General features: G+C 43.6%; 1 protein-coding gene across 4 annotated transcripts in view; it reads left to right on the top strand.

Annotated features, from left to right (window-relative positions):
* The window catches only part of Tcf20 (transcription factor 20), a 171,708-nt gene that overhangs the window by 121,611 nt on the left and 37,075 nt on the right, over positions 1 to 13,022 (top strand). For all 4 annotated transcript variants that reach the window (XM_076911720.1, XM_076911721.1, XM_076911722.1 and 1 more), the window contains exon 2: positions 4,497 to 10,265. In XM_076911720.1, coding sequence (XP_076767835.1) covers positions 4,533 to 10,265 — 5,733 coding nt within the window. In that variant the 5' untranslated portion in view covers positions 4,497 to 4,532. The remainder of the gene's footprint in view (positions 1 to 4,496; positions 10,266 to 13,022) is intronic.

Here is a 13,022-nt window from a genome sequence, read left to right as displayed (position 1 = left end):
GATATTGTCAAAAGTAGCAAGTGGAGGAAAATCTTACTCTATTGTTCCTGTGATCAGTGCTGAAACAAGAATTTCTTAGGAACATTTTTCTATATCAGAAAGATGGAAGTGGTCACTTCAGAACCAGAGGATAGAACAAATAGAAAAGAACAAAGTTGTGATTGGGCAGTGCATTGTAAGCAAAAAAATACAGATTGTAATTTACTCTATAAAGTAGTAGTTCAGGGTAGGACATTGAGGTAGTCAGGAAAAGAACAGCATTCATTATTTTTGCTGTTGAAAATAAATTATGAGGTCTGGAGAGATGTTAAGTCAGTGGTTAAGAGTACTGACTGCTCTTCAGAGGTCCTGAGTTCAATTCACAGCAATCCCACGGTGGCTTACAGTCACCTGTAATGGGATCTGATGCCCTCTTCTGGTGTGTCTGAAGATAGCTACAGTTTACTCATATAAATAAAATAAATATTTAGAAAAAAAAAAAGAAAATAAATTGAGCCAGATGTGGTGGCTTACTTATAATCTTTCAGTACTCAAGATCCTGAGGCAGGAGGATCGTTGTGAGTTTCATTCAGACCAGCCTGGGCAATACAATAGAGACCTTGTTCCCAAAAGTAAAAATAAATTGATTTTTGTAAGAATAAATACACATCATCTTTGTAGAAATCAGTTCCTTTTACAAATGGCACCACTTAGCATCATTATATGGGAACCTTGGCTATAGTGGTTAATGAGTTCTGCTGACCATACCATATTTTGGTTCATTGCCTACCCCCCAATTGCTACTCTTGAACATTGTGTATTTCTTGCAGTGTTGCTATGTACTTTGTTTGATCTCTCTTAAGTGATTCTTTTTTAGTACATGTTGTATACCATTTTGTATGAAATAGGAGTTTCTCCCCAGCTCATTAGTGTATTCTGAAATTCTGGGAATGAGAATACTTTATCAATCAGGGTCCCGGTAGAAAACAGATGGCACATTAAAACTGGTAACTTGAGGCACATTTAATTGTATCATTTGTAGTTTGTTCAGGAGAAGAGAAGCTTTGTATTCTGTGAAGAATATGTATAAGGAATTTATTAAAACTTAATTGTAATACCAATAAGAATAAGGATTGGTCCAACATGGGAAGAATTGGGATTCGGAAAGCCTGTTGGGCTCTTGATGATGATCAGAAACTGATCATAGTGCATATTCCTGGGAGTTTGTAGGCAGCCTATGTCAGCTGCTGTTGCCTTCAGGGAATATCAGCCTCTCCTCTTCTGTCTTCTTAATCTTTCTTGCACTTCTCTTTGTACATTTTAACCTTCTGGAAAAGACTCTTAAAAGTAGTACCACCCCCAGCCCCAGCTGTGGCCCCAGCTCCAGCTCCTAATCTGTTGAGCATGTGGAAGGGGATGTGACAGCCATGCAGAAGGATAATCAAACTGGGAAAGGAGCGTCTTCTGGCCTGGCTGCCATTCATGGGGGGTTGTTAATACCTCCTGAGCTTAAGGGCAAGAAGTAATTTCTGAGCTCAGAGAAAATGGTGAAATGTTTAGATTGCCAGATATCTGACAGAGCCTGTTGGTAGGAAAGTCTTTACCAGCCTCAGAAATTGTCTAGTCAGGGCCAGGAGAGAAAATTTTGTTCACTGTTTCCAAACTGGGCCAGGAGCCAGAGGGTGATAGAGGCTGTCTGTTGTCTCTGTGGAGCCTAGAGGGCAGTTAGTATATTCTTACAGGAGGTCTACATAGAATTATTGATTTAAGGAGTGAAGGGTGTTTTTTTTTTTTTTGTTGTTGTTATTGTTGCTTTTTGTTTTTTTTTGTTTTGTTTTGTTTTTGTTTTTTTTGGCTGTTGTTGTTTAAAAAAGGAATGTATTCTGCTGTCATTCTGGCAATAGGTCAATAGTTAAATCTACTTGGAAAGGTAGAAACTTTCCTGAAGGTACTTGAGGGGTCTTTGGGGGAGAAAAGAATGGATTGGAGAGAATATGCTTTTAAATGACAGAAAGGCAACAAAAGTTAATACTAGTTTTCTATAAAAGTGAGGTCACCAGCTTTCCAAACCAGGCTGGAGAGAACCGTCTACAACTGGGACTGGAATTAAAGTAGGCTTAAAGTCCTGGACCTTATAACTGCTCTTTAGTGGTCTTTAGCTCTTGGTGGCTCTGAGTTAGGAAAAATAGGGAGCTGGCACAACTGTTTATACATTCAAACCTTCAAAAGGTATTATGGAAGATTACCTAAACATTGTGGAAAGTACTTGTAGGGAGATTATCTCTGGAGGCAGCTTTTCGTACCTTCAACTAACTGCTAACTTTGTTTTGTTCCATTTGTCCCCCATCAATCACTAATAACTAGATGTATGATACAACAAGAGTTTAGATGATGGAATTGTTCTTGACAGTCCTAAAGATGATGGAGGAGGTAGAGAACCAGCTGGAGCAGCATTGGAGGGCAGCACTCAGGGGGCACATCATTCATTCATTCATTCATTCATTCAATCCTGTCTAAGTATGCCCTATGGGGCTGCCACATTGGGTTCTCAGGAACTTGATGAATTCTCAGTTTCTTCATCTGTAAAATGAGATTTCTGGTCTTGTGAGGATTGAGTTAGTACATGTAATTGCTGGAACAGGGTCAAGCATTGAACATAAGTAGATGTTCATAGTTGCAGCAGACTTATGGGGAAATTGGTGACTGTTGTAGAGGTATTTGAAAGTGATGAGAAGTGTTTTTCTTTGGGCACTGACATTTTTAGTATATGCACATTTAAAGAATAGCTTTGTCATGTGGCTATATAATCACACTTAGTCCCATGTCTAGATATTTTAGATATAAGGTATTTTAGAAATGTGTCAGGAACCAGGAGCAGTAGTAAGTTCCTTTAATTTTTGCACTCAGAAGGCAGAGGCAGATGGATCTCTGGGCTCTGAGTTTGAGGCTACTTTGGTCTATATAGTGAGTTTCAGAACAGCCAAGAGGTACATAGACCTTGTGTCAGAAAAACCAAACAAACCAAAAATACCCACATTTTAAGAGTAGAGAGGTGGTTCAGCAGTTAAGAATGCTTTGTTGCTCTTCCAAAGGATCTGAGTTTGATTCTTAGTACCCATCTTGGGCGACTAACAACTGCCTGTTACTCTAATTGGCCCCCAGGGGCATCCTCACACATATAACATATACTTTCACAGACATACACACATAAAATACATCTTTTTAAAAAATGGGTCAAGCTTTCAGAATTTAGGGTTGATGTACCTCTACTGTGATTTTTCTGTAGTCTCCATATTAAGTAGGCTTTTTCCATAGAACTGGACCCAAAGTATTTTAGAGGCATCTTGTCTTCCAGCTGTGCTTTTAGATTGATGATACTTTGTTTCTCTCATCCACTTCACAGCATTTCTGAATGGTGCTAGTTCTGTAAGGCCTAGTTCTTAAACCAATGCAGCTTCTGCTCCTTTGGTTGAGTGGCATATGAAGATTATAGCAAGTAACAGCAGACTGCCCTTTAGGAACTTTCATTTTAGTTTTAAAGGAGATAAGACAGTGAATATTTTTTTGCTTTAATTTATGAGATTGTACTGCAACTGTATTGGAATTGAGGAAACCAAGTAGGGGAGGAAGGAGGAACAGAAGTTTCATAGTAGCTGTTTTAAACAGGATACCCAGGAGGAGGTCTTTCTAACTGCTAATGCTTGTTCTCTACCATAGGGATGATAGTAATAACAAAATACTAGATTAGCAAATGTAAAGCCACATGGAAATTAGAGGTACTTCTCATAAATCTCAAAAAAAAAGAAAAAAAAGTTGGAAAGACTAGTAAATGCTATTCTCTGGCCTAAATCAGAATAGCCCTAATACCTGGAAATTGAGGGTAGGTGGTCAAGAGAGGTACTTTAGAAACAATTTTATGTCAAGAGGCAGTCAGATCTGATGTTTATATGGGTGACTGCAGTATAAGGAATCCATAGTAATAAAGAGTTGAGTGTTCCATAGTCACTAGTCATCATAAGCGGTTGATTTTTGAGGAACTGGCTTTGGTTCTCAGGATGGTTCTGTGTCTCAGCCAGTGATGGAGTAGGCTTGGACAGCTCCTGAAATAACTGTTCCGTTTTTATTTGAAGCTCCTCAGTTTCGTGGTCAGTCTAATGAGTGAAAATAAATCAAATGGGCTTTTGTTACCCCACAGTAACTGAAGATTAATAAAAATTGTTTTTATTCACTTGTAATAACATATTCCAATGTTTACTCCAGTTGAATTTGTAAGGCTCATTTATCTAATAATGGAATTTTTTAAAGACTATATTGAATGTGTTTGTGTATACCTCGTATTTTCTTTGTTGTATTACAGAATCCTTCATTCTTTAGACCATTTATCTGCTTGTTAGAAATGGATGGAAAAAGGAGATGAAATTTAAGCATTCAGCTTTATCTGGTCACTGAGTTATTTAGGCCTGGTCTTTGTGTCAAGCAGATGCATGTCTCATGCTTGTTTTTTCCCCCCTTTCTAGGAGGGCTGCTGGCCTGCTGCTGTGCTGCTGAACAGTATGCAGTCGTTTCGGGAGCAAAGCAGTTACCACGGAAACCAGCAGAGCTACCCACAGGAGGTGCACAGCTCATCCCGTATAGAAGAGTTCAGCCCTCGTCAGGCCCAGATGTTCCAGAATTTTGCGGGAGCAGGTGGTGGTAGTAGTGGCACTGGCAGCAACAGTAGCGGGCGGCGAGGAACAGCTGCTGCAGCGGCAGCAATGGCTAGCGAGACCTCTGGCCATCAAGGCTATCAGGGTTTCAGGAAAGAAGCTGGAGATTTTTACTACATGGCAGGCAACAAAGACACCGTGGCAGCAGGAACCCCACAGCCTCCTCAGCGAAGGCCTTCTGGGCCTGTGCAGAGCTATGGACCTCCCCAGGGGAGCAGTTTTGGCAATCAGTATGCGAGTGAGGGTCATGTGAGCCAATTTCAAGCACAGCACTCTGCCCTTGGTGGTGTGTCTCATTATCAGCAGGATTACACAGGGCCTTTCTCTCCTGGGAGTGCTCAGTATCAACAGCAGGCCTCTAGCCAACAACAACAACAGCAGCAGCAACAGCAGCAGCAGCAGCAACAGCAGCAGCAACAGCAACAGCAGCAGCAAGTACAGCAGTTGAGACAACAGCTTTACCAATCTCATCAGCCTCTGCCACAAGCTACTGGACAACCAGCCTCTGGCTCATCCCATCTACAGCCAATGCAACGGCCCTCAACTCTGCCATCTTCTGCTGGTTATCAGTTAAGAGTGGGTCAGTTTGGCCAGCACTACCAGTCTTCTGCTTCTTCTTCTTCTTCTTCCTCCTTTCCTTCACCACAGCGTTTCAGTCAGTCTGGACAAAGCTATGATGGCAGTTACAGTGTGAATGCCGGATCTCAGTATGAAGGGCATAATGTGGGCTCTAATGCACAGGCTTATGGAACACAATCAAATTACAGCTATCAACCTCAGTCAATGAAAAATTTTGAACAAGCTAAGATTCCACCAGGAACCCAACAGGGGCAGCAGCAGCAACAGCAGCAACCACAACCTCAGCAACAGCAGCAGCAACAGCAGCAACAACAGCATCCCCCCCAGCATGTGATGCAGTACACAAATGCTGCCACCAAGCTGCCTCTGCAAAGCCAGGTGGGGCAGTACAGCCAGCCTGAGGTTCCTGTAAGGTCCCCTATGCAGTTTCACCAGAACTTCAGCCCGATCTCTAACCCTTCTCCAGCTGCTTCTGTGGTTCAGTCTCCAAGCTGTAGCTCTACCCCTTCTCCTCTCATGCAGAGTGGTGAGAATCTCCAGTGTGGGCAAGGCAATGTGCCCATGAGTTCCAGAAACCGAATTTTACAGCTAATGCCCCAACTCAGTCCAACTCCATCGATGATGCCCAGTCCTAATTCTCATGCTGCAGGATTCAAAGGGTTTGGAGTAGAAGGGGTGCCGGAAAAGCGGCTGACTGATCCTGGGTTGAGTAGTTTGAGTGCTCTGAGTACGCAAGTGGCCAATCTTCCTAATACTGTCCAGCACATGTTACTTTCTGATGCCTTGACACCTCAGAAGAAGACTTCTAAGAGGCCCTCATCATCATCTAAGAAAGCAGATAGCTGTACAAACTCAGAAGGCTCCTCACAGCCTGAAGAACAACTAAAGTCCCCTATGGCAGAGTCATTGGATGGAGGTTGCTCTAGTAGTTCAGAAGATCAAGGTGAGAGAGTGAGGCAACTAAGTGGCCAGAGCACTAGCTCTGACACCACCTATAAGTGTGGAGCTTCAGAGAAAGCTGGCTCCTCACCAACACAAGGTGCTCAGAATGAGGCCCCTAGGCTCAGTACCAGTCCTGCAACTAGGGAAGAAGCTGCCTCTCCAGGTGCTAAGGACACATCACTGTCATCTGAGGGGAACACAAAAGTCAATGAGAAGACAGTTGGGGTGATTGTCTCCCGAGAAGCCATGACAGGTCGGGTAGAAAAATCTGGTGGACAAGATAAAGGCTCCCAGGAGGACGATCCTGCTGCCAGTCAGAGACCACCTAGCAATAGTGGTATAAAGGATATCAGCCACACATCACTTCCACAGCCAGATCCTCTAGGAGGAGGGAACAAAGGAAACAAGAGTGGTGATAATAATAGCTCTAACCACAATGGAGAGGGAAATGGCCAGAGTAGCCACTCTGCAGTAGGCCCAAGTTTCACAGGCAGGACTGAGCCTAGCAAGTCTCCTGGAAGTTTGCGCTATAGTTACAAAGAGAGTTTTGGGTCAGCTGTACCACGAAATGTCAGTAGTTTTCCTCAGTATCCTTCAGGACAAGAAAAGGGGGATTTTGGCAGCCATGGGGAGCGAAAGGGTAGAAATGAGAAGTTCCCAAGTCTCCTACAGGAAGTGCTTCAGGGCTACCACCACCATCCTGACAGAAGGTATCCTAGAAGCGCTCAGGAGCATCAAGGGATAGCTAGTGGCCTGGAAGGAACTGCAAGGCCCAACATCTTAGTCAGTCAAACCAATGAATTAGCCAGCAGGGGCCTTCTGAACAAGAGTATTGGATCCCTGTTGGAAAATCCCCACTGGGGACCATGGGAAAGGAAGTCAGGCAGCACAGCTCCTGAAATGAAACAGATCAATTTGTCTGACTATCCCATTCCCAGAAAGTTTGAGATAGAACCTCCATCATCAGCCCATGAGCCTGGGGGCTCCCTTTCTGAAAGAAGATCAGTAATCTGTGATATATCCCCACTAAGACAGATCGTCAGGGACCCAGGGGCTCACTCATTGGGACACATGGGTGCTGATGCCAGAATTGGGAGGAATGAACGTCTCAACCCAAGTTTAAGTCAGTCAGTCATTCTTCCTGGTGGGTTGGTGTCCATGGAAACAAAATTGAAATCCCAGAGTGGGCAGATAAAAGAGGAAGACTTTGAACAATCCAAATCTCAAGCTAGTTTCAACAAGAAATCTGGAGACCACTGTCATCCTACCAGCATCAAGCATGAGACTTACCGTGGCAATGCTAGTCCTGGAGCAGCAGCTCATGATTCCATTTCAGACTATGGCCCACAAGATAGCAGGTCCACACCAATGCGGCGGGTCCCTGGTAGAGTTGGTAGCCGGGAGACACTGAGGGGTCGGTCCTCTTCGCAGTACCATGAATTTGCAGAAAAATTGAAGATGTCTCCAGGCAGGAGCAGGGGCCCAGGGGGAGACCCTCATCACATGAACCCACATATGACCTTTTCAGAGAGGGCCAATAGGAGTTCTTTACATGCTCCTTTTTCCCCCAACTCAGAAAGCCTGGCCTCTGCTTACCACACAAACACCAGGGCTCATGCTTATGGGGACCCTAATACTGGTTTGAATTCCCAGCTCCATTATAAGAGACAGATGTACCAACAGCAACAAGAGGAGTATAAAGATTGGGCCAGCAGCTCTGCTCAGGGAGTGATTGCTGCTGCACAACATAGGCAGGAAGGGCCACGGAAGAGCCCACGGCAGCAGCAGTTTCTTGACAGAGTACGGAGCCCCCTGAAAAACGACAAAGATGGTATGATGTATGGCCCACCAGTAGGTACATACCATGATCCAAGCACTCAGGAAGCTGGGCGCTGTCTCATGTCTAGTGATGGTCTGCCTGCCAAAAGCATGGAATTGAAGCACAGCTCTCAGAAGTTACAAGAGTCTTGTTGGGATCTTTCTCGGCAGACTTCTCCAGCCAAAAGCAGTGGTCCTCCAGGAATGTCTAATCAAAAACGGTATGGGCCACCCCATGAGCCAGATGGACATGGACTAGCCGAGTCTGCACAGTCATCCAAACCTAGTAATGTAATGTTACGGCTTCCTGGTCAAGAGGATCATTCTTCTCACAATCCCTTAATCATGCGGAGGCGTGTTCGTTCTTTTATCTCCCCTATTCCCAGTAAGAGACAGTCACAAGATGTAAAAAACAGTAACACTGATGATAAAGGGCGCCTCCTCCACCCATCAAAAGAAGGTGCCGATAAAGCATACAATTCCTACAGCCATCTTTCTCACAGTCAGGATATCAAGTCTGTCCCTAAGAGAGATGCTTCCAAGGACCTTCCAAACCCAGACAATAGAAACTGTCCTGCTGTTACCCTGACAAGCCCTGCTAAGACCAAAATACTGCCCCCACGGAAGGGACGGGGATTAAAATTGGAAGCTATAGTTCAGAAGATCACATCCCCAAATATTAGGAGGAGTGCATCTGCAAACAGTGCTGAGGCTGGGGGAGACACAGTCACACTGGATGATATACTATCTCTAAAGAGTGGTCCTCCTGAAGGTGGGACTGTGGCTACTCAAGAGGCTGAGATGGAAAAGCGAAAGGGTGAGGTGGTATCTGACTTAGTCAGTGCAACAAACCAGGAATCAAATGTTGAAAAGCCTCTTCCAGGGCCTTCTGAAGAGTGGTGTGGCAGTGGGGATGACAAAGTCAAGACAGAGGCACATGTAGAAACAGCTTCTACTGGAAAGGAACCCTCTGGTACTATGACATCCACAGCTTCACAGAAGCCTGGTGGTAACCAAGGGAGACCAGATGGTTCCCTGAGTGGAGCAGCACCACTAATCTTTCCTGAGTCAAAGAATGTAGCTCCAGTGGGCATATTGGCCCCTGAGGCAAACCCCAAGCCTGAAGAGAAAGAGAATGATGCAGTCATGATTTCACCCAAACAAGAAAGTTTCCCCCCAAAAGGGTATTTCCCATCGGGAAAGAAAAAGGGGAGACCAATTGGTAGTGTGAATAAGCAAAAGAAACAGCAGCAGCAACCACCTCCACCTCCTCAGCCCCCTCAGATGCCAGAAGGTTCTGCAGATGGAGAGCCAAAGCCAAAAAAGCAGAGGCAAAGGAGGGAGAGAAGGAAGCCTGGGGCCCAGCCAAGGAAGCGGAAAACCAAACAAGCAGTTCCCATTGTAGAACCTCAAGAACCAGAGATCAAGCTAAAGTATGCTACCCAGCCGCTAGATAAAACCGATGCCAAGAACAAGTCTTTTTTCCCTTACATCCATGTAGTAAATAAGTGTGAACTTGGAGCTGTTTGTACAATCATAAATGCTGAAGAAGAAGAACAGACCAAATTGGTGAGGAGCCGGAAGGGTCAGAGGTCTCTGACCCCTCCCCCCAGCAGCACAGAAAGCAAGGTGCTCCCAGCTTCATCCTTTATGTTGCAGGGGCCTGTGGTAACAGAATCTTCTGTTATGGGGCACCTGGTTTGCTGTCTCTGTGGCAAGTGGGCCAGTTACCGTAACATGGGTGACCTCTTTGGACCATTTTATCCCCAAGATTATGCAGCCACTCTTCCGAAGAATCCACCTCCTAAGAGGTCCACAGAAATGCAGAGCAAAGTCAAGGTTCGGCACAAAAGCGCTTCTAATGGTTCTAAAACTGACACTGAGGAGGAGGAGGAGCAGCAGCAGCAGAAGGAGCAGAGGAGCCTGGCTGCTCATCCTAGGTTCAAGCGGCGCCACCGCTCAGAAGACTGTGGTGGAGGTCCTCGGTCCCTGTCCAGGGGGCTCCCTTGTAAAAAAGCAGCCGCTGAGGGCAACAGTGAAAAGACTGTCTCAGACACAAAGCCCTCCGCACCTACCACTTCAGAAGGTGGTCCTGAGCTGGAGTTACAAATCCCTGAACTACCTCTTGACAGCAACGAATTTTGGGTCCATGAGGGTTGTATTCTCTGGGCCAATGGAATCTACCTGGTCTGTGGCAGGCTCTACGGCCTGCAGGAAGCGCTGGAAATCGCCAGAGAGATGGTGAGTAAAAGAAACCCCTTACCAGCTTGGGTTCTGGTCACTTCACTTTGGTCCTGTTTCTTACACCTTGGTCTTTGTTCTTACACATCACAAGTTCTTTCCTTGATGCAAATGAAAAACAGAAAAGTGATGTTAGAAGGTGTAGTTTATATTTTCATCAGTAAATTTTCATGTTTTTGCCTATGAAAATTTAGGAAACAAGGGTCCCTGTTTTACCCTTTCTCAGCCTTGATTCTTGCATGTTAGGGGTCATTCACTTTCAGCAGTGCAGGTTTCGTTTTCTGAGTAATAGTTTACTACCATTTAGTTTGTTAATTTTTATAAATTATTTTTCAGTGTGTGGCACTCACAAATTATACTGGTTACATTTTTTTTTTTCCCCCAAAACATTTCATTGCTTTAGGTTTTGTTTAGTTTTATTTGATTTGGTGCGGGGTCTTACTATGTGGACCAGGCTGACCTTGAACTCAGTTCTCCTGTTTCAGCCTTTTAAGTTCTGGGATTTCAGACATGAACCACCACACCTGGTGCTTGCTCTTTTCGACACAGGATTTCTCAGTGTAGTCTTGGAACTACTACAGCCAGATCAGGCTGTCTTCGAATTTGGAGATCTGCCTGCCTCTGCTGCCCAAGGACCAGATTAAGGTCAAGTTCCAGCACTGCCTAGCACCTTTTATTTTCTTAAGCTATGTTCTTCTAGCCCTTACTTTGCAGTTGGAATATTCTCTAGATCTGCTTTTTAGTTCTTATTCTAGGCTGACTCATCATTACCACTTTCTTTACTACTAAGACTCTGCTGTTTTCATCCCTTCCTTTTTCTTAAATTAGACTTTTATTTAGGAGAGCATCATCCGTTAGTAGTTAGTTTTGAATTTTTTTAAGTTTTTTTAAAAAGTCAAACACCTTTGTTTTCTTCCTTTCTTGTTAGATTATTTTAAATGTCTGGTTATTCATGACTGAAGGTTGACCTTTACAACTTTCAGTGACTAACATCATACAGGAGAAAAAGATGCCAAAGAGTGATTATTTAGGAGTCTCTGCTACAGCATGGATAAAGCATTGACTGTGTAGACTTTGACATCTTTTCACTTCTTATCAGTATACTCCATGCTCCTTTGGAGAGGACAGTTCTCCTAATTAAGTTGGGTTGAGTTAGGAAGTTTTACTTCCTCTCTCAAGACTTTGTGCTAGCACTCCCATGTTCCAGCCCCATCTCATACACACCCTTTTACCCTTTTTTTTTTTTTTTTAAAAGACCTGGGCCTTTCTAGGGTCTGTGCTGCAGATTCATTTGTCTTTTTGGTTGTTCCTCTATTACACTCTGTTCTCTGCTTCCTTTGAGCCCAGTGGATCTTTTATGTCTTAATCCAGTCGTTAGCTTTCAGAATTTGTATGCTTTCTTCTTCACATCCTTAAGAGTTCCTGTTGCTGTGATGAAATACCATGACTAAAAGCAACATGGGGAGGAAAGGGTTTATTTCATCTTTTAGCTTTTAGTTCATCATCCAGGGAAGTTAGGACAGGAAATGAAGGCAGAAACCTGGAGGTAGGAACTGATGCAGGGGCTACAGAGTAACACTGCTTATTGGTTTGCTCAGTCTATTTGCTTATATAATTCAAAACCACAGGTTCAGTAGTATTACCACCTATGGTGGGTCTGGTTCTCCCACAACAATAACTAGTTAAGAAAATGTACCAGTCTTGCCTAAAGGCCAATCTGGGGGGGGGGGGGGACATTTTATTAATTGAGGTTCTGTCTTCCCAAATGACTTTAGTATCTGTCAAGTTGATACAGAAACTAGCAGTAGTATACCTGGTGAGTTTATCCACTTCCCTTTTGTGAGAAGGGATTATGTGTGTAAATGTATTTCAGCCTACTATATCTAATCAGATTATTAGTCACCCATAATCAAGCCAACTCTCTACCCTGTGTCTAAATCTGTAGTCAATGTTATAGAAAGTAAAAGGCACTTTATAAATGATGCAGCCACTTTAAATCACAATTAGCTCCTTCTTCTAAAGGTTGAGTGATGAACAGCATTTAGGGGGAAACACTAAAATCGCCACTCAGAATGTTAGCCTACTTGCCAGATTTGATCCTAATAAAATCTGGGATATTGGAACAGATATATCAAATATGATAATGTCTTTTCTAGTCCTTGCTTTACAACTTTTAGTGACTAACATCATCAACAAAAAGCTAGCATTTCAGGGCCAAGCAGGCAATGGTACTTGGTGCCAAAGTGGATAAACCTGAGCTCAATCCCTGGGACCTACATGGTGGGAATACTGAAAGCACTTTTTGATTTTTAGAGCTGGAGTTGTAATCACAACCGTTTCAGAAATGCTTTAATTTTATTCTTTGAAGAATAGAAATGTGAAATGCTTAATTTAGGGAGAATGATGTAAAGAAAGTCATTTGACTTTGTGCTCCTTTGTAGTAGATTTGAGCCCAAGTTTTGTTTTTAGGTTTGATATAAACACATCTCATTCTGTAACAGTGCCAGCAATTGACCACTGTTAAATCTCAAACCGCAGTTTTCAGCTTCTTTCCTATCTCTTCTACTGATGTTTAGTTTACAGCTTTAAGTTTTCAATATACCTGAACATCTGTATTATTCTTGTCAGCTACCCAATAAAATGGGAAGGAAAAATAGTCATTTTATTATGCTTAAAAAGTCAGCTTAGTTGCCTTTCAGGCTAATGCCTTTCTTTCCTGCCTTTCTCCTCTTCTTCCTCTCCACCTCTCCCCCCCCC

This window comes from Arvicanthis niloticus, chromosome 13, assembly GCF_011762505.2.
Source record: "Arvicanthis niloticus isolate mArvNil1 chromosome 13, mArvNil1.pat.X, whole genome shotgun sequence".
NCBI lineage: Eukaryota > Metazoa > Chordata > Mammalia > Rodentia > Muridae > Arvicanthis > Arvicanthis niloticus.
This window is presented reverse-complemented; position numbering and strand designations above follow the sequence as displayed.